The following is a 25,895-nucleotide window of genomic DNA, read 5'->3' on the forward strand; positions in this document are numbered from 1 at the left end:
CATCATTCTCAGCAAACTAACACAGGAACAGAAAACCAAACACCACATGTTCTCACTCGTAAGTGGGAGTTGAAAAATGAGAACATATGGGCACAGGGAGGGGAATATCACACACTGGGGCCTTTTGGTGGGTGGGGAGCTAGGGGAGGGAGAGCATTAAGAGAAATACCTAATGTAGATGATGGGTTGATGGGTGCAGCAAACCACCATGGCACATGTATACCTATGTAACAAACCTGCACCTTCTCCACATGTATCCCAGGACTTAAAGTATAATAATAGTAATAAATGAAACTAATCTGAAATTAAAAGTTTACTTTAAAAATTCTTTTAAAAAAAGAAAAGAAACAAAGATTGGCAAGTTTTTTAAAAGTGAAACATTTACATATCATCTGATCTAGCCAATCCACTCATCAGTATTTACTCAGGAAAAATAAAAATATATGTCCACAAAAATGCTCGCAAAATAATGTGTATAACAGCTTTATTTCTAATAGCTCAAAACTGGAAACAACACAAATGTCCACCAACAGGCAAATGGATAAACAAACTGGTATAGCTAGAAAATTAAATACTATTTGGAATAAAAAGAATGAAGTATCATTGTGTGGATGTGGATGTATCTCAAAATAATTATAATGAGAAAAAAAAAAGTCCAACCAAAAAAAATAAAAGAGTATTGTATGATTTTATTTACGGAAAATTCTAAAAAATGCTAACTAATACATAGTTACAGAAAGCAGATTAGAGGTTGCCTGGGGAGCGGGGGATGAGGAGGAACAAGAAGACTGTAGGGATAGGCTCACAAAGAAACAAGAAAATTTTGGGGGGTGATAAGTTTATTATCTTGATTATGCTGATGGTTTCACAGAGGTAAAACTATGTCAACATTTACCAAAGTCCACATTTTAAATATGTGCAAAATTTAACAAACTGTACACTTAAATATATCAATTCTATCTCAGTAAAGCTGTTTTCAGAAGTTTGTAAGTGAAGCATAACCCCAATAGATGTTTAATAATGATGACTTACTTTCAAATTATTAGAGATATTGAAAGAGAGAGAGACAGAGAAAGAGAGAGAAAATTGACAAATCTAGCAAAGCAAAGGAAAAGATACAAAATGGGATGGGGAGAAAGCACAGTAAATGAGACATATAAAATGTTATTTGTAAAATGTAATTGACGATGTAAGTAATCACACCTAACTCCATCTCAGCCTCTGCTTCCTGGATGACCTTGCTGACACATCAGGTCTAATCTCTAGATTCTCTAATTTGACAGGTGTAGCGTGGATTTGGAGAATATATATAATTTTTTATATGATTCTAATGTTCAACCATGTTCCAGCCCCATAGTAGAGATTTTCATACAATTATTTCCTATACAATGTAATTTAACTTGTATACATTATCTTGAAGTCTTTTCTATGATGTCATTTAACATGCCCATTTTGACATTATCAAGTTAAGAGGTAAGCATAGTACTGTCTTACTTTGTTTTTCAGTAATATTTAAACAGATAGTCTTGAACCTAACTATGAGCCTCAGCTCAACAAGGGTTGGATGAAGAATTAATGAATTTCAAGGAGAGTGTAATGATGTCTATCGTGAACATTGCTTGGTAATGTTTAGATGCAGAAACCTAATGGACAATGCTTTTTGGCCAAGTCAAAATGGCTTGATCAAAATATCATGTGCCAAGTGTCATTAGATTAGCTTTACATCCAAAATAGACTAAAAGTCCCTTTAAGGACAAAATCCATAGTAACTGAAATGTCTAGAGGGAGAAAAATATAAGACAAAATAGCTGTCTTAAAAGTCTCGGATGGCATGACTAAAGAATGAATATATTTTGTTTAAATTTCTATCATGACGAAAAAACTTTTAATGTTTTTTCTGCTATGGAGCAAATAGACTTATTTTTTAATTAAAAAAATTTCATGATATTAAAAATGATTCACATAAACATTGCCAATATTTTGCTTCACAAAATTATGGAGGGGAGGGTCATGCCATCCCATGGCCACTCGCTTATCATGTAGCTCATATTTTATATATAAATACCCCATGTCCTCTCTGGTGCATTTTTTGCTGCTTATATGGTCAATAGACATTAATTATTCAATAAATATATCACAATAGAATGTACACCATAAAAATACACAATTCCAATGTAGCACATCTGCAAAACTGTTAGGCATCAAGTATCAACACCTCTGTAGAGATATAATGAGTTCAGAAGAAGCTAATGCTCTCACAGGTGCATTCACTCTCTTACAAACATGACCAAAAATATAAATCCATTTGTATTAAATAGTATAATTCTTATTATGATCTCGCATCATATTTAATCTGGTTGATTAAAAAGAGAAAGTGGCAACTGTAGAAGCAGGAATCGTACAGTTACTAAAATAGAAATTTAGGGAAAGGCACATTTAAACAATGTTGGAGGGAATTTGACATATGTATTTGACACAATTTAACATATATATCAATAGTAAAATGCACAAACCCTTTGACCTGACAATTCCACTCAAGAAAGTTATCCTACAGATATATTCAAACAAAAACAAAGAGATATATGCACAAGAAACATTCTATGTGGTATTGTTTATATCACGAACAAAACTTAAAGAAACAAAACTTAAAAAAATCTAAATATCCATCATTAGGGTTGTTTTTAATTAAATAATGATATAACTATACAATAGAATTTTATATAGCCATTAAAAAGAATGAGGTAGCTCTACTTGTCATGATATAAAATGATCTCTAAGACTTATATTATTAGGTTTTCATATGTATAGAACAGTAATGCAGTGTATTGTTCCCACTGGTGCCATGACACAGATATGTGTATGTATATGTAAATGGACATATAAATTGACACATATACCATAGGCATATAGACATGTCATATGTACATTAAAATATCCTGAAAGGATACACAAGAAACTGTTCACAATTGCTCCTTCTTCAGTTATTTCTTGAGGAAACTTGGTTTTCATTATTTACTGTCCTGCACAATTTGAATATTTGGTCATGAGCATGTATTTTCTTTGTGATAACATCAGTTCTTCAGAGAACTAGTTGGTAGTAGCTAAGAATCAAAAATTCCAATTATACAAGGGTATGAATGAGAATTCATTAAAATGTCTTCTATGAACCTTGGAAAACCTAATTTCAATATGTCATCATTTTAGAACTGTAAAAAAATCAGACAGTAATTATAATGTATCTCGTTTGTTGTTTTCTTGGTACTAGAGTCCAACAACTTATAAAGTATGGAGGTCTGTGCCAACATCACTTTGTAATGCCTGAGATGCCTTCACCTTGTTTGTAGTATCATAGAGAGGATTGTTCTTCTCTGTGTAGCTGGCATAGGGCTGCATTTCATCCTAAGAAAGAACTCAAAGTTAAAATCAATTCAAAAAATCATTATAGAAACTATCTGTATTTTTGTAACAGTTGCCCATAGCTTTAGTATTTCTAACAGGTGCTCAAGAGTGCTTATAATTGTGTTTCTGGGCCTATATAAACATAAGAGCAGGCTTTGTTCTAACATATTACCAAAAAGTATTTGTTAACTACATAAGTCTCTGTGTGGAGATAATGGCTCTGTGAAAGTAGGAATGGTGATGAATGAAGTGTTATGAGAAGTACTCCAAAGGAGAGCTTTGGAGACTTAGTAAGCTACTTATAATAAGAGATGAAGGAGCAGGATATGTTTTAAGTTTGTGTAAGAGAAAAATAATGATAGTATTGAAAAGGAAAAGTCAGGAATTAGAGATGCTTTCAAATTGGTGACAAGAAACACCAATTCATTTCCTCTAAAGATTACAGTCCAAAGGAGCCAAACATCATGTGTGTTAGAATATAGTTCATGAAGTGAAAATGTGGTTCAGAGTGATGTATAAATAGTATTTGATAGATACTTAACAAAGTAATCACACATATAAGCACTGTAAGTCAGAATTGTTTTAGTTTTTCAAACGAAAACACTAATATTGATACAAACTACAAATTATGTTGCTAGATTTTCAGACTATTGGCTTAAGTTTGCAATTAGTCTTTTTTATCTTATCTTACCTCCTCAGCAACTGGAGTAGATTCTGTTTTATTCAATTTATATTTTCTATAAAAATAAAATAAATTGAAGTGAATGGAGGAAACATCATTGTTTAGATTGAAAATGGGAAAATAAGACAGCATACTATTGACAATTGTGTTTAATTTTGATAGAAGCCATAATAAATCAGAAAGAAACTACTAGAAATAAGTGAAGAATACTGCTCGTGGTTAATGTCCCCAAATAAGAATATTCCGGATTTTGAAAAAGTGAAATTATGCAATAGAAGCTTGATGCAATTGAATGCATGTAACAACTCCTCTTTGGTGCATGAAGGAATTGTAATTATTTACCCAAATGTAAAAATTAACATGCACTTTCTCTCCCAAGATCCTGCCCTAAATGGCCTAATTTTCCATGCTTCTATGCCAATGCAATCTAACAAAGTCTCTCTCATCATTCAGAGTAGTCCAAGTCTAACACTATTCAAGATTTGATTATGGGAGGTTCAATGTTAACATCCTAATATACCCAATACAGTCAGTTCCATATTTCTGACTCCTTTCTAGCCTAATAAACCTGAAGAAGAAAAAAACATTCATCAGTCAATACCTGCAGCCATTGACTTTCAATAACCAAATGAATCCCACGATGGTCAAAATAATAATAGTAAGGATGATATAAGGAATATATAATTTTGCTGATTTTTTGGCACCTGGAACTATAGACACAAAAATATATGGTTCAAATGTGGTACAATCCAAATAATGTACTATCTTATTATTCAATGTTAAAAAGAAATGAGCTATCAAAACATAAAAAGACATGGAGGAATTTCAAATGTATATTACTAAGTGAAACATGCCAATCTGGAAATGTTACATGTTGTATGATTCCAATTGTAAGACATTATGGAAAAGACAAAACTAGGGGAATAGTCAATAAATTATTGATTATCTGGCGGTGAGGAAGGAGGGGGGAATAGAAAGCAAGGAGGATTGTGTAGGACAATAAAGCTGTTCTGTATAACACTATACTGGTGGATACATGTCATTACACATTTGTCCAAACCCATGGAATGTACAACACCAAGAATAAACTCTAATGTAAGGTATGGACTTTGGGTGGTAATGTTGTATCAATGGAGGTTCCACAGTTCTAATAAATGTAACACTCTGGTGCAGGTGTAGGTGGGAGAGGTTGGGCATGGGCGAAGGCAGGGGTTATACGGGAAATTTCTGTACTTTCCACACAATTTTGCTGTGAACGTAAAACTGCTCTAAAAATTAATATCTACTAAAAATAAAGTTATCTATATTTATATCCATATCTATCTATCTATATAGATCATTCAATAATGTCTCCCAATACATGAAATTCATATCTGTAGTTTCATTTTCAACGCCTCTGACTCATTAATAGTTTGAGAATTATTAAAATAAAACTGCTTTTTCAATACAGACTCCAGAGTTTTCAGCAAGACATCACCTTATATCAGGGTTTTGTTGCTTTAAAGATTCATTGGTGGTGAATTCCTACCACTCTGTTATAGCAGTGTTTCTCCCCTCCAACTAAATGGGCAATTGTAAGGAAGATACTTGGAAAAGTAACCCTAATTCTGAAGTCATCTTTCTCCCAGGGCATTGAAACTAAAATGAATACATAGCAGGAACTTTATTTATTAGCTGCTGGCAGCAATACAAAACTCTATCTGACAAGTGTGCAAGTCAACAAAGGAAGTGCCAGCCTGAGAGGCAGTGATTTGCAAACTATGCTCCTGGTGTTGCACAAATATAGCTCAGGGCAGCAGAAGATGAAGTGGAGACTGAGCAGGCTGGCATCTGGTCCTTCCACCTTTCTTCCACAGTTGATGTTTTTAAATATTGAATTTCTCCATGTGTTATATGAAAATGAAATGTTTGGTTACATTGTTTAAAACAACATTTTTTAAAACCCTTGCTTTCAAACTACTAAGCTCTGTCTCATTGAATTTGTACTAGCAGAAGCTGAAGATCCACCGTGCAAGGAAGACATCAAGGAGATCCCTGCACTACATAGGAATTTGAATGAGAAGTTCCCTTCAATTCTGAGACACTATAAATCTGACATCATATTGTAATATGAAATGGTGATATTTCATACATTACCAAGGCACAACTGCTTTTTTCAGTAAATACTGCTAAACTCAAAAAAACCTACACATATGACTTAAATGATAGATATAAAAAAAGGTGGTTTCAACACATGAGATTTTCTCTTCTCCCTCATTAAAACTTACTAAAATGTTGGTAAAAAGAATTTTTTTAGTGTAGATCTGCAAAGACAAAGAGAAGAGGGATGAAGACAAGAACAGATGAAAGATTTCCAACTGTTCTTAAGTGAGAAATGAATAGAAAACTGGCTAATGATTTACAACATAGAATAAATACAAACCTTAGTATACACAAAACTCCAGGAAAACTCTAGAGTAGGAAGCATCAAATATAGAAAAAGAAGTATGTGGAGAGGTGAAGTGTGGGGCTAAAAGTTGAGAGCTTCTTTGAAAGTTTGTCTTGAGAACAGGCAGGTTCCCTTGTCTCCTGCCCCATCTTCTGTAGCACACCTTTCCCAACTGGCAGAAAAAGGGAAGATTGGCACATTGGCCTAAGAAGATGACCTGGAGAGACTCCAAAGTCAAGGATCCAGACATCAGGGAGGGTGAGAATGAAATACCAGACTGAAGAGAAGTATAAACGAAAGTCTGATTCTCAGCAGTGGCACACTCACATGCACACTCACACACATACACACACTGCTCCCTCCTTTCCCAAACATTGGTAGTCAGGCTTATCTCTCCAAGGCCAGAAACTGCTGAGTTAATTTCTGCAGAGCCTGAACAGCCCCAGATACACAACAAATCTCTAGTTATTAAAAAATCACTTAGCTTCTTTTCACTGTACTGAAGCTAACTAGTTGACAAATCCAACCATTAACTAGTCGAGCTTCCAAGTAGCTCATTAGTACTCACTTCAAAATGAATCCATACCCAAGGATTACCAAAGAGTTAAGAAACGTCTCATATGAAAGAAAGAGTTAAAAACAAACAAATGTATAGAAGACAGAAGAAACTCAGATTAAATAGACACAGGCTAAGTAGAGGATTGAGGCGATCAGAGTGTCCAGGACAATAGCTGTACAGCAGATCTAGAGGCCAATCAGGAGAGATTAGACCAAGCACATACAAAAACTCAAGAAGGAATGACTTTGAGAAAAAATAGAACTAACAGATTACCTAATAAATCTGACCATGTGGAAAATATTACTAAGGGGTTCTCTAGTTTTGTCAATAGGCTTAGTGATAGTTCACAATAGGTACGTACATTCTTAAGGAAACAAAAAAGGTAAAGCACTTATGAAGTCCAAGACAAAAAGTCATTTGAAAGGGAAAGCATGAATGTATTTCTTGATTCGGCACTTAACAGTACTTAAATATTCAAATTAATGGGAACATAGGCTATTTAATGAAAAATTGCATTACCTCAATTGAAGTTTGAAGGAAAGGAAGAAGGTAATGTGAAATCCTCATCTACCATAAGAAGTTGCGATTACATAATGTCTAAATTTGATACAGTCAGAAAAAGCAGTATGAGCATGTTGTATAAAAATGGCACTAATTACTAGAAGAAACACTGGAGAAATTTGAAAGTACCTAACTGTGGGGAGTTTAATGGAGATGGCAATTGGGTTGGAAAGACAGGGGTAGGGCTAATGTTTTTCATGAAGCCTTACAGAACAATTGCACTTTAAATATGTTTGTTGATATTTAATAGTTTTTAAATAACAAGAAATGAGAGTAGGATGAGAGCAGAGAGTAAATAAACAGTGATTAAATGAATCATAGATGTTATTATAAGACATTTAAGAAATTCAATGATGAAAAATCCAGAAAACAAAATTACAACAAACTAAAAATTCATAAAAGCAACTTTCAGTGAATGTATCCTTCTAATAAAACCATAATTACGTGCTTCAGAGTATACTTTATCTTTCAATAAGCCATAAGTATTATTTTTAAAAGTATACTACTCATGCTAATTAACTACTAGCATAGAAGTGAACATTAATAGTAGAATTAAACTGCATTCTAAAAAAGGGCTTTTTACAGCAAATTTCTGTACTATTCTCTTAAACTCATCTCTTTATTTTGGTCAGGGAAGAGATAAAAATGAAGAGTGGAGAGAGCATCCTCGAACAAAATATATTTGCACACCTTTTTTTTCTTAACTCCTTTAAAAGAATGGAAAAAAATCAAAAACAAAACTAAAAGAATTACTGACCAGGAAGTAGCTCTACGTACAGACTCTTGTTGCCAGTCAAATGGGAGACATGGCAGGTCACAGTAGACACATTGTGGACCTCCCAGTGGCATGTACTCTTAACAGTCACTGTGCCATTGCTCCAGTGTTCTTGCTTAGTGGCACAATCGCCCTCTGGGATCCAGGAGATCTGCGCAGCTGGCTTCCCTGCAACTGCCTTGCATACTGCAGTTCTATTCCTGTTTTGAAACAGGGTCACTTCAGGTGTAACTGCAGAGAGGAAAGGGGGAAAAAATGCTTCGGTTTTCACATAAAGCATATGGAATTCAGAGAGACATTTGTTTCCGTCACAAATCTGGTGATATGAAATACCTCCTTACCTAACACTTGGAGGTGATATCCACGATGGAAATTCCCATCAGGTGTTACCATTATGCATCTGTAATACCCATCATGAGTGATGGCCACTGGACGAATCTGAAGGTCTGAATTCTGATCAGGTCTGGAGACCCAGGTTATTCTCTCATCAGTACAGTTGGTTTCCTTGGTCTCATTTGTTTCTTTCCTGTAGGCTTTTGTGCAGGAAGGCTGACCTCTCAGGATTATTTCCCATGTTATTATGATCAAATCTCCGAATGCGATAGGAGGGCAACAAAGCACAGCATTTGTAGCCATCTGTACAGGCCATGAAGTGTTAACTGGACACATACATGAAAAGAGAATGATAAAAGAAAAGCTTGATAAGGAACTTCATGTGTTGCATTTATCCACAACATATGAAGTTACACTAGAACATAACTTCGCTGGTGATCTTATTCCAAAAACATTAGACCTTCATAAAAAATTAAAATTCTCAAAATATAAATAATATATTGAACCCAATCTAGAGATTAACCAATTTTCTCCTGTATTATGTATTATTAGAAGTATGATATATAATAAAGAATTTTTGATATTAATTCAGGAGTTTTAACATCTAGAAACAAAGAGAATTGTAAATTAAATAACAAAGGCAATGTTCTACATCTAATCTTTAGGTGGTAGAGACTATTGCCTTTATCATGCAATTTATGTGCCACAGGAAAGAAAATGGAAAAATTAGTGATGTGGCTGTCTCCTCAGCTTTGGTGAGCACAAAAAAGTCTATCTCTAAGGTTTTTGTTTCAGACAAACATAAATGTGGTATGTATTAGTATATAGTGCTTTCTTTTAAAGTAACTAATATGGCATTTGGGTTGAACTAGCTAGAAATTTTTTTAAGTTCTTTTTTTAAAAAAGAATCAGAAAGTCAGTGAAACCCACAGATCTTTAAAAAAAAAACTATTATTTCACCAGTTGAGCCATCCCATAAAAATGAAAAATGATAATGTCTAGTGATAAGAGATGCTTAGAAATATTTATTTCTTGTGAAAATGTAATGTGATATATAATTTTTAAAAAACAAGATTTATTTCCCTTTAGATACTTTTTATAAAAAATATTTTATTGCAAATTTATGACATTATCAAAGGTAACCTTTGGATGAGTTTTCATTCCTTCCTATTTAGTCACACATACACTTTCAGATAGTTCAAATGTGAAGTTAGCTCACAGATTTTATTTCTGTATATTCAATCCAATTATCAACGCTAAAGGCGTAAGTTGATCCCTGTTGTCCATCATTTAAAGGAAAAATTAAGTCCTGCATCCTACAAGAGTCTTCCAACATAGAACCTCACACATCCCATAAATCGACACAATGTGTCAGTGACTTGGTAAGGGTTTACTGAGAGGTGATTAGTCCACCAAAGTATTTGTCACTACTCACCTCTAACAAAGGTGAGTGTCAGTGATTTCATCACTATAGCATAAGCAGAATCAGCTATAGAGGGGCAAACCTTTATGTGGGTAAAGGATGTTTTTGCTAAACCCTGCATTTAACATCTCTCCTATCCTGTTTTGGTGTCACCTGTCTCTTATGTGGTTTGTACTCTAGCCCTTGCATTTCACAGCAAATTAATAAGTACATAACTAGATGAAGAAAAAGGTAATACTTTAACATAGATCTGAGAGGTAGTTAAATCCATGCTCCTTCCGCCACTCCACCTTAGCAAAGGCTCAGAGACAAGCAAGAACACGGCTTGTTTGGAGAACAACTAGAGGCTGGGTCATTCAGGATCCCTCATACCACAGTACTCAGATCACCAAGTTCTGCAAGTAGTCATAAGGCTGGCTTCCAGTCAGGTCATTAGCTAATATTTCTAAGAAAGTTCAACTTTCCATCCCTCAGTGCTGGCCACTAGTAAGGAAGCATATTACCTTCTGCGAGTACTTTTGAGTAGTTCTGTGTAATCTGTTTTTCATCCATACATAAACTGTTTGAAGCTAGAAAATATTTAGAGAAGAATAAATGAAATCAATTTTATGTACTCAGAGTGGAAGCCAGTATCTCTCCACAAAGTCTTATTCAACATGATAGGCAATCAGTTAACCATAATTAAAATTACACAAAAATCATTGTAAAACAGAAATTAGAAGTCATGACATCATTAGGGGACAAAATGTGTTAATATCTTGAAAATTATACTTATAAGTTATTAATCAATAATTTCTCTTTCATGATACACCTTGTTTTGAAATATTTTGAAAAAGTTAAACTTGCCTCTACTGCATCCTTCTTCCTCAGCCAGGGAGATTGGTCCATGTGAGCATCTCATATGAGCTGGTCCAATTATATCCCTTTCTTCAGCTACCACTTCCCAATCAAAGTTATTTGGTCCAATGCTGGGCACCTCACCCAGGTGAATACAGCAGTGCCCTTTCTCAAGAATTTTAGAAGCAAAACTGAGAAGGGTCCATCCGTCTCTGTTCCTTTCTCATTTTTTTTCTACTTATTAGAGTACAAAGGGAAAAATATAGCAGAAGCAAATGTCAGCAAGATGGCTGACTAGATGCCCCTGGTGCACATCTCCTCCAAAAGAAAGGACCAAGCAATAGACAGCAAAGATTCTACTAAAGTATCAAAGAGAGAGTGCAGGAGTGCAGAAAAGGAGTGGAGAGGTGCTTGTGGTCATCAGAAGCTCAGGAGGGAAGCATAAAAGCACCCTGCTTCTGGCATCCCATCCTTCCACATCCTCTTCCTGGATTGGCCCAGGCTCAGGAGGGACTTCCTCTTGCAGGGAAAACATAAGCAGAAGAACCCCACCAGCCCCTATAGCTACTGAAAGAGTTACTTCAAGAGAATTTCACAGTCCTCACAAGCCCTGAGCCCAGTTTGGAGTGCTACCAGGAATTCATACAGCCGCATTGCTCCAGACAAGGGGCACAATGTGTGCACCTGCTACCTCCTACCCACCCTCTGTGAGCCAAGCTGCTGCAGCAGGGGGCCACCATGGACTAGAGCCACTTTTGAAGTACACTGTGTCCTGGGCACTAGTAGCCACTGTACCTTTCCAGCTCTCCAGCTGGCTATACGTTTGCTGCCTGGAGCCTGGGCTCTGGATTGCACAGTAGGGAAACCAATCCCCTCTCCCCACACTTCCAGCCAGAGAAACAGTCTGGCAGTCCTACCCAGGACAAACCTGCCATTGAGTTGGCCAAACCACTGCACGCCCTCTCCTGAAGGGGAGAGGACCCAGCAGCTGACATAACCCTACGCCAGCTGAGTGTACATGCATCCTCGCCCAGGGCCTGGGAAACAGTCCTGTGCCTCCTCCCCAACAAACATGGCCACAGACATGTCCCCAGGCCTCCCCAGCAGGCCCATGCCCTCACTCAAGTCCTGAGAAATAGACCTGTGAGCACTCCATGCGGCAGTCACACCCCCAGGACTAATCAGCAGCCCACACCAACACTCAGGATCTGGGAAACTGTCAAGGGTGTCGCTCCCAGAGGACACATCCCCAGACCTACACATCAGTTCCATACCCACAACCGGGGCCTGAGAAACAGCAGGGCAGATCCACTCCCAGTGGACATCCCCTCCAGGCCAGCCCAGCAGTCACAAGATCACATCCAGGGCCTGAGAAACAGCCCCACAAGTTCACTGTTGGCAAACACAACCCCAGACCTACCAAGTGGCCCCATGCCTGTAACGAGAGCCTAAGAAACAACCCAGTGGATCCACCACTAGTGGAAACTCAGCCAGGCCAGCTGAGTGTCTGCATGCTTATGTCCTGGGCCTGAGAAACAGCCAGCGGGCCCCTACCCTGGACACAACCCTAGACTGACAGATTATGCATTCACCCCCAGGGACTGAGAAACAGCACAGCAGGCATACCCCTGGTGGACATACCTAAAGACCAGCTGAGCATGTGGGGACCTGTGCCTAGGGCCTGAGAAATAATCTGGTGGGCTCACTCCCAGCAGACATGCCCCCAGACTGGCTGAGTGGCTGCCCACCCACTCCAGAACCTAAGAAACAGCCCAGTGGGTCCACCCGTCAGACATGCCCTGAGGATAGCCAAGCAACAATGTGCTTGTGCCCCTGGCCACATTAAGAGCCCCATAGTCCCAAACCCAGCAAGCCAGATGCCAAGTTGAGTAACCCACCATGTGCACACAAGCACCCATGACCTGAAAGGCAGGCTGGCAAACCAACTCCCAGCAAAGATGTGCCACTGCTGCCACAAACTCTCACCACCTAGGTCATAGGGACACTTGCAAACATCACTAGAATGGATTATATATGAATAAGCTTTTTCTTAAGAAGCCTACACCATAAAATTAGAAGAGGCGACAATTGCACCAGATATGTAGTATCAACATAGAAACACATCAAACATGAAAAAGCAAGAAAATATGATAGACCCCCCCAAATGAACACAGTAATTCTCCAGTAACAGAACCAATTATAAGGCAATATGTGAAATGCCAGAAGAAGAATTCAAAATAATAATCTTAAGGAAACTCAGTGAGATAAAAGAGAATACAGATAAACAATTCAATAAAATCAGGAAAACAATTTGTGATTTAAATGAAAAATTCAACAAAAAGATAGCTATCATAAAAAAAGAAATTTTAGAGCTGAAGAAGTCAATGAATGAAATAAAAAATATGATTTTTCAGCAACAGCATAGAAAACGTAGAGGAAAGGATTTCTGAACTTGAAAACAGGTTTTTTGAAATAATACATGAGGATTTTAAAAACAAAAAGAAAAAGAATTTTAAAACAATAAAGAAAGTTTACAGGATTTAGGAGACATCAGTAAGCAAAAAACATTCACATTATAAAAATTCTGGAAGGAGAAAAGAAAGAAAAAGGCATAGAAAACATATTAATAAAATAATAGCAGAAAACTTTCCAAGTTTTGGGAGAGAGAGAGAGATCCAGATCCAAGAAGTTCAAAATTTCCCAAATAGATTCAACCCAAATACATCCTCTCTAAGGGACGTTACAGTCAAATTATCAAAAGTCAAAGGCAAAGGAAGAATGATAAAAACACTCAAGAGAAAAGCATCAAGCCAAATATAAGGGAATAGCCATTATACTGATAGCAGATTTCTCATCAGAAACCTTACGGGTCAAGAGAAAATGGAGTGATACATTCAAAGTACTGAAAGAAAATAACTGTCAGTGAATATTATATCCAGAAAAACTATCCTTCAGAAATAAAGGCAAGACCATCACCAACTAGAAAAAAAAAATTAATAAAATGACAGATGTAAGTTCTCATCTATCAAATAACCTTGAATATAAACTGATTCAATTTCCAAATTAAAAGATATAGACTGGCCAAGTGGATTTAAAAAAATAAGACCCAGCTGGGCACGGTGGCTCATGCTTGTAATCCCAGCACTTTGGGAGGCCAAGGAGGGTGCATCACCTGAAGTTAAGAGTTTGAGACCAGCCTGGCCAACATGATGAAACCCCATCTCTACTAAAAATACAAAAATTAGCTGGGCATGGTGGCAGGCACCTATAATCCCAGCTACTCGGGAGGCTGAGGCAGGAGAATTTGCTTGAACCGGGGAAGCAGAGGCCAAGATCATGCCATTGCACTCCAGCCTGGGTGACAAGAGCAAAACTCCATCTCAAAAAAAAAAAAAAAAAAAGATCCAACTATATGCCACCTACAGGAAACTCACCTCACCTGTAAAGACACACATAAACTGAAAGTGGAGTGGAAAAAAGATATGCAAACAGAATCCAAATACAAGCAGGAGTAGCTATACTTACATTAGATAAAACAGACTTTAAGACAAAGGCTATATAAAAAAGAACATTACGTAAAAATAAATGAATTTATTTAGCAAGACGACATAACAATTTGAAATATATATGGACCCAACATTGGAGCACCCAGATATATAAAGCTAATATTATTAAAGCTAAAGGGAGAGATAAACCTCAAAGCAATAATAGTTGAGGACTTCAACACCCTACTTTCAGCATTAGACAGATGATCTGGACAGAAAATCAAGAAACATTGGATCTAAACCACACCATAAATCAAACAGACCTAACAGACCTTTACAGAACATTTTATATAACAGCTGCAAAATACACATTCTTTTCACCAGCACATGGAATATTCTCCAGAATTGACAATATGTTAGGTCACAAAAGAAGTCTCAAATAATTTTTAAAAATTACAATCATATCATCTTATGTGACCACAGTGGAATAAAATTAGAAATCAATAACAAGAGGAACATTTGAAACTATACAAATACATGAAAGTTAAACAACATGTTACTGAATGACAAATGAGTAAAGAAAGAAATTGAGAAGTTTAACAATTTCTTGAAACAAATGAAAATAGAAACACAACATACCAAAACCTAAGGGATACAGCAAAAGCAGCATTAAGAGGCAAATCCATAGCAATAAATGCCTACATCAAAAAAGTAGGAATATTTCAAATTAACTCCTAACAGCACATATTAAGGAAGAAAAGCAGGAATAAACCGAACCCAAAATTAGTAGGAGGAATAAAGATCAGAGCAGAATTCAATGAAACTGAACCTAAAAAGAAACACAAAAAATCAACAACAAAAAAGTTTTGTTTTGTTTTTCTGTTTCCAACTTTTATTTTAACTTCAGGGGTATATAGGTAAGATGTGCAGGTCTGTTAATTAGGTAAATGTATGCCATGGTGATTTGCTGTACAGGTCATTCCATCACCGAGGTATTAAGCCCAGCATCCATCAGCTATTCTTTCTGATGCTCTCCCTCCTCCCACTCCCCACCCACTGACAGGCTCCAGTGTGTGTTTCCACCCTCCATGTGTCCATGTGTTCTTATCATTCAGCTCCCACTTATAAGTGAGAAAATGCACTGTTTGGTTTTCTGTTTCTGCATTAGTTTGCTGAGGATAATCTAATCACTTCCACCTCCATCCATGTCCCTGCAAAGGACATGAACTCATCTATATATGGCTTCATAATATTTCATGGTATATATGTACCACATTTTCTTTATTCAGTCTATCACTGATGGGCATTTAGGTTGACTCCATGTCTTTGCTATTGTGAATAGTGCTGCAATGAACATACACAGGCATGTATCCTTATAATAGAATTATTTATATTCCTTTGGGTATATACCCAGTAATCAGATTGCCAAGTCAAACAGTATTTCTGCCTCTATGTCTTTGATGAATCACCACGTTGTCTTCCACAATGGTTGCACTAATTTACACTCCCACCAACAGTGTAAAAGTATTTCTTTTTCTCCATAACCTCGCCAGCATCTGTTGTTTCTGGACTTTTTAGTAATCACCATTCTGACTGGTGTGAGATAGTATCTCTTTGTAGTTTTGATTTGCGTTTCTCTAATGATCAGTGATGTTGAGCTTTTTTTCATGTGTTTCTTGGTTGCATGTATGTCTTCTTTTGAGAATTATCTATTCATGTTCCTTACCCACTTTTTAATGGGGTTCTTTTTTCTTGTAAATTTGTTTAAGTTCCTTGTAGATGCTGGTTATTAGGCCTTTGTTAGATGAATAGATTATAAAACTTTTCTCCCATTCTGTAGGTTGTCTGTTTATTCTGTTGATAGTTTCTTTGACTGTGCAGAAGCTCTTTAGTTTAATCAGATCCCATTTGTCAATTTTTGTTTTTGTTGAAGTTGCTTCTGGCATCTTTGTCATGAAATCACGAAATCTTTGCCTGAGCCTATGTCCTGAATGATATTGCCTAGATTTTCTTCTAGGGTTTTTAGAGTTTGGGGTTTTACGTTTAAGTCTTTAATCCATCTTGAGTTGATTTTTGTACATGATGTAAGGAAGGTATTTTAGTCTGCTCTCATGCTGCTAATAAAGACATACCCACGACTGGGTAATTTATAAAAGAAAGAGGTTTAATTGACTTATAGTTCAGCATGGCTTGGGAGGCCTCAGGAAACTTACAATCATGACAGAAGGGGAAGCAAACATGTCCTTTTTCACATGGCAGCAGCAAAGAGAAGTGCCAAGCAAAAGGAGGAAAAGCCCCTTATAAAACCATCAGATCTCATGAGAATTCACTCACTATCATGAGAAAAGCATGACAGTAACTGCCCCCCATGATTAAATTACCTCCCACCAGGTCCCTCCCAGGACACATGGAGATTATAGAAACTACAATTCAAGATAAGATTTGGGTGGGGACACAGCCAACCCATATCAGGTCCACTTTCAATTTTCTTCATATGGCTAGCCAGCTGTCCCAGCACCATTTATTAAATAGGGAACCCTTTCCCCATTGCTTGTTTCTGTCAGGTTTGTCAAAGATAAGATGGTTGTAGATGTGTGGTGTTATTTCTGGGTTCTCTATTCTGTTCTATTGGTCTATGTGTCTGTTCTTGTACAACTACTATGCTGTTTTGATTACTGTAGCCCTATAATATAGTTTGAAGTTAGGTAGCATGATGCTTCCAACTTTGTTCTTTTTGCTGAGGATTGCCTTCACTATTTGGGTTATGTTTTGGTTCCATATGAATTTTAAAATTGTTTTTTTCTAATTCTGTGAACAATGTCAATTACAGCTTAATGGGAATAGCACTGAATCGATAAACTACTTTGGGCAGTATGGCCATTTTCACAATACTGATCCTTCCTATCCATGAGCATGGACTGTTTTTCCATTTGTTTGTGTCATCTCTGATTTCTTTAGCAGTGGTTTATAGTTTTTCTTAAAGAGGTCCTTCACTTCCCTTGTTAGTTGTTTTCCTAGGTATTTTATTCTTTTGTGGCAATTGTGAATGGGAGTTCATTTATGATTTGGCTCTTGTCTTGTCTGTTGTTGGTATATAGGAATACTAGCAATTTTTGCACATTGATTTTGGATCCTGAAACTTTGCAGAAGTTACTTATCAGCTTAAGAAGCTTTTGGGCTGAGATGATGGGGTTTTCTAGATATAGAATCATGTTATCTGCAAACAAAGATAACTTGAGGTCCTCTCTTCCTATTTGAATATTCTTTGTTTCTTTCTCTTGCATGATTACCCTGGCCAGAACTTCCAATACCATTAAATAGAAGTGGTGAGAGAGGGCATCTTTGTCTTGTGCCAGTTTTCAAGGGGAATGCTTCTAGTTTTTGCCCATTCAGTATGATATGAGCTGTGGGTTTGTAAAAAGATTAACATAATTGACAAGCCATTAGCTAGATGAATAAAGAAAAAAAGAGAAAAAACCAAATTAATAAAATCAGAAACAAAAAAGAGAAATAATAACAGAGACTACATAAATACAAAAGACCATTAGAAACTATTATGAACAACTACACACGAATAAATTCAAAAGATTAGAGGAAACTGAAAAATTCCTGGATACAGACAACCTAACAACTTTAAACCAACAAGAAATGGAAAACCTCAGTCCAATAATGAGTAATGAGATTGAATTAGTAATGAAAAGTCTCCCAACAAAGAAAAGTCCAGGAACAAAGGGCTTCACAGCTGAATTCTACCGAACTTTTAAAGAACTAATACCAGTCCTTGATACACAGATGAAATACTTCAAACTATTCCAAAAAATTGAATGTAAAACTCATTTGAATGTCATTGAATGTCAAAACTCATTTGACAAGCCCAGCATGATTGTGATACAAAAACCAGAAAAGACACAGCAAAAAAGAAAAGTACAAGCCAATATTACTAATAAACTTATATATAAAATACTAGCAAATGAATTCAACAGCACATCAAAACATCAGGCACCATAATCAAGTGAGATTCACCTCAGAGATGCAAGGATGGTTCAACATATGCAAATCGATATTTGTGATACATCACATCAACAAAATCAAGAACAAAAACTAGGTGATTATTTTAATATCATATGATCAGAAAAAGCATTTTATAAAATTCAACATCCCTACATCATTAAAAACTTTCAATAAATTAGGTGCAGAAGAAAGTACTTCAACACAATAAAGGCCATCTATAGGCTGTGTAGCTAATATTATACTAAATGGGGAAAAGCTTTCAGCTTTTAAGAATTAGAAGAAGAATTAGAAGAAAAAATGCCTACTCTCACCCCTGTTATTCAAGATAGTACTAGAAGTCTGGCCCAGAGAAATTAGGCAAGAAAAATAAATAAGTAAAGTACATCCAATTTAGAAAGCAGGAAGTCAAATTGTCCATGTTTCCAGATAACATGATCTTATATAGAGAAACCCTAAAGACTGCACCAAAAAACTGTTAACACTGATAAACAAATTCAATAAAGTTGCAGCATACAAAATCAACAGACAAAACTTAGTAGCATTTCTATACACAAACAACAAACCAGATGAAAAGGAAATCAAGAAAACAATCCCATTTACAATAGCTACAGAAATAAATAAATGAATGAATAAAATATCTAGGAATGAATTTAACCAAGGATATGAAAGATCTCTGCAAGTAAAACCACACAACACTGCAGAAAGAAATTTAAGAAGACACAAAAAATAGAAAGACATCCCACATTCATGGACTAGAATAACTAATATTGTTAAAATGCCCATACTACCCAAAGTAATCTACAGAATAAATGTAATTACTATCAAGATACCAATGAAGTGTCATTTCATTTAACAAAAATAGAAAAAAAATCCTGAAATTTACATGGAACCACAAAAGACTCCAAACAGCCAAAGCCCATACTGAGCAAAAAGCAAACAAACAAGCAAAAAACAAACAAACCAAAAACAAAACAAAAAAAAAAAAACAAGCTGAGGCATCACACTAACAGACTTCAAAATATACCATAAAGCTGTACTAATCAAAACAGCATGGTACTGGCATAAAAACAGACACACAGAAAAATGGAACAGCATAGAGAACCCAGAAATTAGTCCACATATATACAGTCAACTGATCTTTGACAAAGATGTCAAGAACATACATTGGGGAAAGGACACCTTCTTTAATAAATGGCACTGGGTAAACTGAATATTCATATGCGGAAGAATGAAACTAGACCTCCTACCTCTCACCCTATACAAAAATCAACTCAAAATTCATTGAAGACCTAAATATAAGACCAGAAACTATAAAACTGCTAGAAGAAAACATAGATGAAATACTTCAGGACACTGATCTGAGAAATAATTTTAAGAATAAGACCTCAATAGCATAGGCAACTAAAGCAAAAGTAAACAAATGGGATTATATAAAACTAAAAACCTTCTGCACAGCAAAACAATAAACAGAATGAATAAACTTACAGAATGGGATAAAATATTTGTAAAATACTCATCCAACAAAAGAGTAATATCCAGATATACAAGGAATTCAAAATATCTCCACAATAACAGAAAAACTAACTTAAAAATGGGTAATTGATACAGATATTTCTGAACAGAAGACATACATATGGTTAACAAATATATGAAAAAGTGCTCAACATCACTAATCATCAAAGAAATGTCAATTAAAATCACAAGGAGATTTCATTCACCCCAGTTAGAATGGCTATTATCAAAGAGACACAAATAAATGTTGGTAAGGATGCAAAGAAAAGGGAACTCTTATAAACCACTGATAGGAATGTAAACTAATACAGTCTCTATGAAGAACAGTATGGAAGTTCCTAAAAAAATTAGAAATAGAAATTTCATATGATCCAGCAATCTTGCTAGTAAACGTTTATTCAAAGGAAAGGAAATAAATATGTTAAAGAAATATCCGCACCCCTATGTTTATTACAGCAATATTCACAATAGCCAAGACAGGAAATCAACCCAAATGCCCAACAACAAATGAATGGATAAAGAAAATGTGGTATATATACACAATGGAATACTATTCAGCCATAAAAAATGAAATATTGTCATTCACAGCAACATGGATGGAACTGGAGGATATTATGTTGAGTGAAATAAGCCAAGAACAAAAAGCCAAACATCACATGTTCTCATTCTATGCAGAAGTTTAAAAAGTTGGTTTCATAGAAGTAAAAGGCAGAACGCAGGCTTCTATAGACTACAAAGGGTAGGGGAAAGGGGGGAATAGAGGAAATTTGTTAAAGGGCACAAAATTATAGCAAGGTAGGATGAGCAAGTTCTATTGTTTTATAGTACTGTAGGATGACTATAGTTCACAATAATATATTACATATTTTCAAAGAGCTAGAAGAGGATATTGAATGTTCCCAACACAAGGAAATGTTTGAAGTGAAGGATATACCAATTACCATGATCTGATTACTACAAATTGTATGTATCAAAATATTACTATGTACTCCATAAATATGTGCAATTATTATGTGTCAATTAAAATTAATATAAATAAGTAAATAAAGCAGAAGCAGGAGAGGAACAGAGAGAGTCCTCATCTAGTTCAACTTTCTAATTCCATTATTTCTGAGATCAACATGCATTCCTTCCCTTGAGTTCTGTAGAATTTTTCACAATCACAATAGTTTTAATCTATTTCAAATTTTGTTTTTGAAAAGTTGCTATATTGTAGTTAAAAAAATGAAAAAAAAGAAATACTTTAAATAATAATGACTAAGAATTTTCCCCAAATTAATTTCAGACACTAAATCACAGATCCAGGAAACTTAGAGAACGCCAAGCAGAATAAATGCCAAAAATAACCTACACCTAGATGTATTATTTTCAAATTACAGAAAATCAAATGTAAAGAAATACTTCGGAAAGAAGCCAGAAAGGAAAAACACCTTACCTACCAAGAAGCAAAGAAAAGAATTATACCCAACTTCTCCTCAGAGACCAGGCAAGCAAGAAGACAGCAAAGTAAAATATTTGAGGTGTTGAGGGAAAAAAACTACCAACCTAGAATTTCATATCCTGCAAAAACTATCCTCCAAAACTGAAGGAGAAATAAAGATGTTCTCAGACAAACAAAAATTGGGGGAATTTGTTGTCAGTAGGCCTGCCTTCCAAGAAATGCTGAGAGAAATTTTTTTAGAGAGAAGTAAAATAATATCAGTCAAAAACTCAGATCTATATCAAAAAGAACACTGGAAAACAAACAAGTAAAGGTAAAATTAAAACTTGCATTTTTCTTATTCTTAATTAATCTAACAGATAACACTTTGTCCAAAATAATGATAGTAACAATGTATTTGATTATGTATGTGTTATGTATAAGAAGAATGAATAAAATAATGATACAAGGAACAGGAAGGAAGGAACTAGGATTATTTTGTTATTGCAAGGTATTCACACCACCCATGAAACAGTATATAGTATTATCCCATCACTACCATGTAAAGACAATGGTTGGTTTGATAGGCTGATGTGTGGGAGTAAAAAAAAAAGAAAGTTAACTTGGATTCATTATAAACGTATGTTGCAAGCTCAAATGATGACTAAAAAAGTAAAAATAGAAATATAACTAATATGCTAAGGAGGATAGAAAATGGCATCATATAAAATGCTCAGGTAAAATCATAAAAGGCAGGAAAAGAGTAGAAGACAAAAATAGGAACAAAGAACAGAGGCACTAAAAGCAAACAGTAACAACTGTGGTAGATATTAATCTAACAGCATCAGTAATCGCTTTGAACATCAATGGTCTAAATGCACCAATTAAAAGAGATTGTCAGAGTAGATCAAAAAGCAAGACCAATTATATGTTGTTTACAAAAAACCTTGAAATCTAAAGATATATATATATATATGTATATATATATATATGTGTGTGTAGTTTAAAAGAAAAGGGATGAATAAAGATAAGTCATGCTAATACTAATCAAAAGGAAATGGAAGTAGCTATATTAATTTTAAACAGCAATGACTTCAGAGCAAGAAAAGTTATTACATAATGATGTGTTATCATTACGTGATAATACATGAGTCAATTCTCCAAAAAGAAATAATAATCCTTAACATATGTGCACCTAGCAAAAGAGTATCAACATATATGAGGCAAAAACTGACAGAACAGCAAGGAGAAATAAATGAATCTGCTATAATTGTTGGAGACTTCAATACCCCTCTATTAGAAATAGAGAGATCCAGCAGGCAGAAATTCAGTAATGACATAGCTGAATTCAGTGATACCATCAATTAACTAGGTATAACTGACATCTATAGATGACTTTTTCTAACAAGAGCAGCATACACATTCTTCTCCAGCTCATATGAAACTTGTACCAAAATAGACCACATTCTGAGCCATAAAATACATCTTAACAAATATAAAATAATAGAAATTACATAATGCCTGCTTTTAGACCATGATGGAATTAAACTGGAAATGTAAAACAAAAAGGTAGTGGAAAGTTCCAAAATATTTGGAGATTATACCACATACTTCTAAATAATGAATAGGTGAAAAAAGAAACCTAAAGAGAAATTTAAAAATATTTTTAAATAAATGAAAATGAAAACACAATTTATCAAAATTTGTGGATGCAGCAGGAGTAGTTTTTAAGAGGGAAATTTATAGCATTGAATGCATGTATTAGAAAATTAAAAAGGTCTAAAATCAATCACCCAGACTCGAACTTTATGAAACTAGAAAATAGAAGAGGAAATTAAATCCAAATTAAGCAGAAGAAAAGAAAATATAAATTAGAACAGAAGACAATAAAATTGAAAATGAGAAAATCAATAAAACTAAAACCTGGTTCTTTGAAAAGATCAATAAACTTGATAAGTCACTGGCCAGACCAAGAAAAAAGAGAGAGGATACAAGTTGCTAATATCTGATATGAAAGAGGGGACATTACCACAGATGCCATTTACATTAAAATGATAATAACAGAATACTATGAAGAATTCTATGCCCACAAATTTGATAACACAGATGAAATAAACCAATTCTTTAAAAGACACAACCTGCCAAAACAATTTGGCAGTTTAAACAGGACTATATCTAATAAATAAATTAAAGGAGAAATAGGCAAATTGAACAGGACTATATCTATTAAATAAATTGAATCAATAATTAATAACTTTTCAGGACAGATAGTATGAGGCCTAGATGGGTTCACTGATAAATTCTGTTAAATATTTAAGGAAGAAATTATACCAGTTCTATTAATCTCCTTCAGAAACAGAAGCAGAGGGAATGCTTCCTAACTCATTCTATAAGGTTAGCATTATCCTAATAACCAAACCAGAAAAAAAATAACAAAAAAAGAAAACCACAGACCAATATCTCTCATAAATATACATTTTTAAATCCTCAATAAAATATTAGTAAATCAAATTCAAGAATGTATTAAAAGAATTATATTCCATGAACAAGTGGGGTTTATTCCAGATATGCAAGCCTGGCTCAAAATTCAAAAGTGAATTAATATTTTCCATCACATCAATGAGCTAAATAAAAAAAATCATATGATCATTTCCATAGATACAGAAAAAGCATTTGACAAAATTTAACACTCATTTATGGTTTTTTAAAAACTCTCAGTAAACTGGGAAAAAGAGAAACTTTCTCAACTTAAAAAATATCTACAAAAAACTCTACAGCTAGCATCATAATTAATGGTGAGAAAGCAAAGCATCAGAAACAAAGCAAGATGACTCTTTTCACCACTGCTTTTCAACTGGAATTTCTAACTAATGCAATAAGACAAGAAAAAATAAATAAAAGGGATCGAGATCGGTAATGAAGAAATAAAACTGTCTTTGTTCATACATGACATAATTATCTATGTAAAGCATCTGAAAGAATTGACCAAAAAACCTCCTAGAACTAATAAGAAATTGTAGCAAGGTTGCAAAATACAAGGTTAACATACAAAAGCCAATTACTTTCCAATAAGTCACCAATGAACAAGTGAAATTTGAAGTTAAAAACACAATACCATTTATATTAGCATCCCCAAAAATGAAATACTTAGGTATAAGTCTAACAAAATATGTGCAACATCTATATGAGGAAAACTATAAAACTTTGATGGGAAAGAATCAAAGAAAATCTAAGTAAATTGAGAGAGACCTCATTCACATAGGGTGAATGAACATTATCAAAATACCAGTTTTTCCCAACTTGATCTATGGATTCAACACAATCCCAATCAAAATCTCAGCAAGTTATTTTATGGATATAAACAAACTGATTTTTAAGTTTATCTAGAGAGGCAAAAGACTCAGAATAGTCAACACATTATTGAAGAAGAACAAAGTTTGAGGCTTGACACTATTCGACTTCAAGATTTACGATAAAGCTCCAATAATCAAGACAGAATGTTATTAGCAAAAGAAGAGCTAAACAAGTAAATGAAACCAAACAGAGAGCCCAGAAATAGGCTCACATAAATATTGTATTTGGAAACTAGCAAAGGCAATACATTGGAGTCTTTTGAACAAATGGTGTTGGAACAACTGGACATCCACGTGCAAAAATAAATTAAATCTAGATACAGACCTCACACCTTTCACAAAAATAAACTCAAAATGGATCAGTGACCTAAATATAAAAATGCAAACTAAAAACACTCCTAGAAGGTAACATAAGAGAAAGTCTAAGTGATCTTTGGTTTGGCAGTGACATTTTAGCTACCACAGTAAAGGCACAAACCATGAAATAAAAATTCGATAAGCTGGACTTCAGTAAAATTAAAAATTTCTACTCTGTGAAAAATTTCTAAGAGCAGTGGCTCACGCCTGTAATCCCAGCACTTTGGGAGGCCGAGGCAGGCGGATCACGAGGTCAGGAGATCGAGACCATCTTGGCTAACACAGTGAAACCCCATCTCTACTAAAAATACAAAAATTAGCTGGGCGTGGTGGTGGGTGCCTGTAGTCCCAGCTACTCTGCTCCAGAGGCTGAGGCAGAAGAATGGCATGAACCCGGGAGGCGGAGCTTGCAGTGAGCCAAGATCGCGCCACTGCACTCCAGCCTGGGCGACAGAGCGAGATTCTGTCTCAAAAAAAAAAGAGAGAGAGAGAGAATGAAAAGACAAGCCACATAACTAGGAAAAAATACAGTCATCCCTTGTTACCTCTGGGGGATTCCATCACCCCATGGATACCAAAATCCACAGATGCTCATATTCTTTGTATAAAATCACTTAGTATTTGCATATAACCACCTGTATTTTTTAAATCATCTCTAGATTACTTATAATACCTAATACATTGCCTGTATATCACTACATCCTGTGGATTCTATGTAGTAAGGCAAATTCAAGTTTTGCTTTTTGGAACTTTATGGAAT

General features: G+C 35.1%; 1 protein-coding gene across 6 annotated transcripts in view; it reads right to left on the reverse strand.

Annotated features, from left to right (window-relative positions):
- Positions 1 to 669: 669 nt before the first annotated feature.
- CD200R1 (CD200 receptor 1) overlaps positions 670 to 25,895 on the reverse strand; it is a 63,134-nt gene continuing 37,908 nt past the window's right edge. For 4 of the 6 annotated variants that reach the window (XM_063630071.1, XM_055259598.2, XM_063630072.1 and 1 more), the window contains 6 exons: positions 10,664 to 10,729; positions 8,746 to 9,063; positions 8,387 to 8,635; positions 4,683 to 4,791; positions 4,091 to 4,136; positions 670 to 3,399 (listed from right to left, as the gene is read on the reverse strand). In XM_063630071.1, the coding sequence (XP_063486141.1) occupies positions 3,277 to 3,399; positions 4,091 to 4,136; positions 4,683 to 4,791; positions 8,387 to 8,635; positions 8,746 to 9,063; positions 10,664 to 10,729 (911 nt within the window). In that variant the 3' untranslated portion in view covers positions 670 to 3,276. The remainder of the gene's footprint in view (positions 3,400 to 4,090; positions 4,137 to 4,682; positions 4,792 to 8,386; positions 8,636 to 8,745; positions 9,064 to 10,663; positions 10,730 to 25,895) is intronic. The other 2 variants (XM_063630073.1, XM_063630075.1) reach the window with 2 other exon arrangements.

The sequence above is a fragment of the Symphalangus syndactylus genome, chromosome 21, assembly GCF_028878055.3.
Source record: "Symphalangus syndactylus isolate Jambi chromosome 21, NHGRI_mSymSyn1-v2.1_pri, whole genome shotgun sequence".
Lineage (NCBI taxonomy): Eukaryota > Metazoa > Chordata > Mammalia > Primates > Hylobatidae > Symphalangus > Symphalangus syndactylus.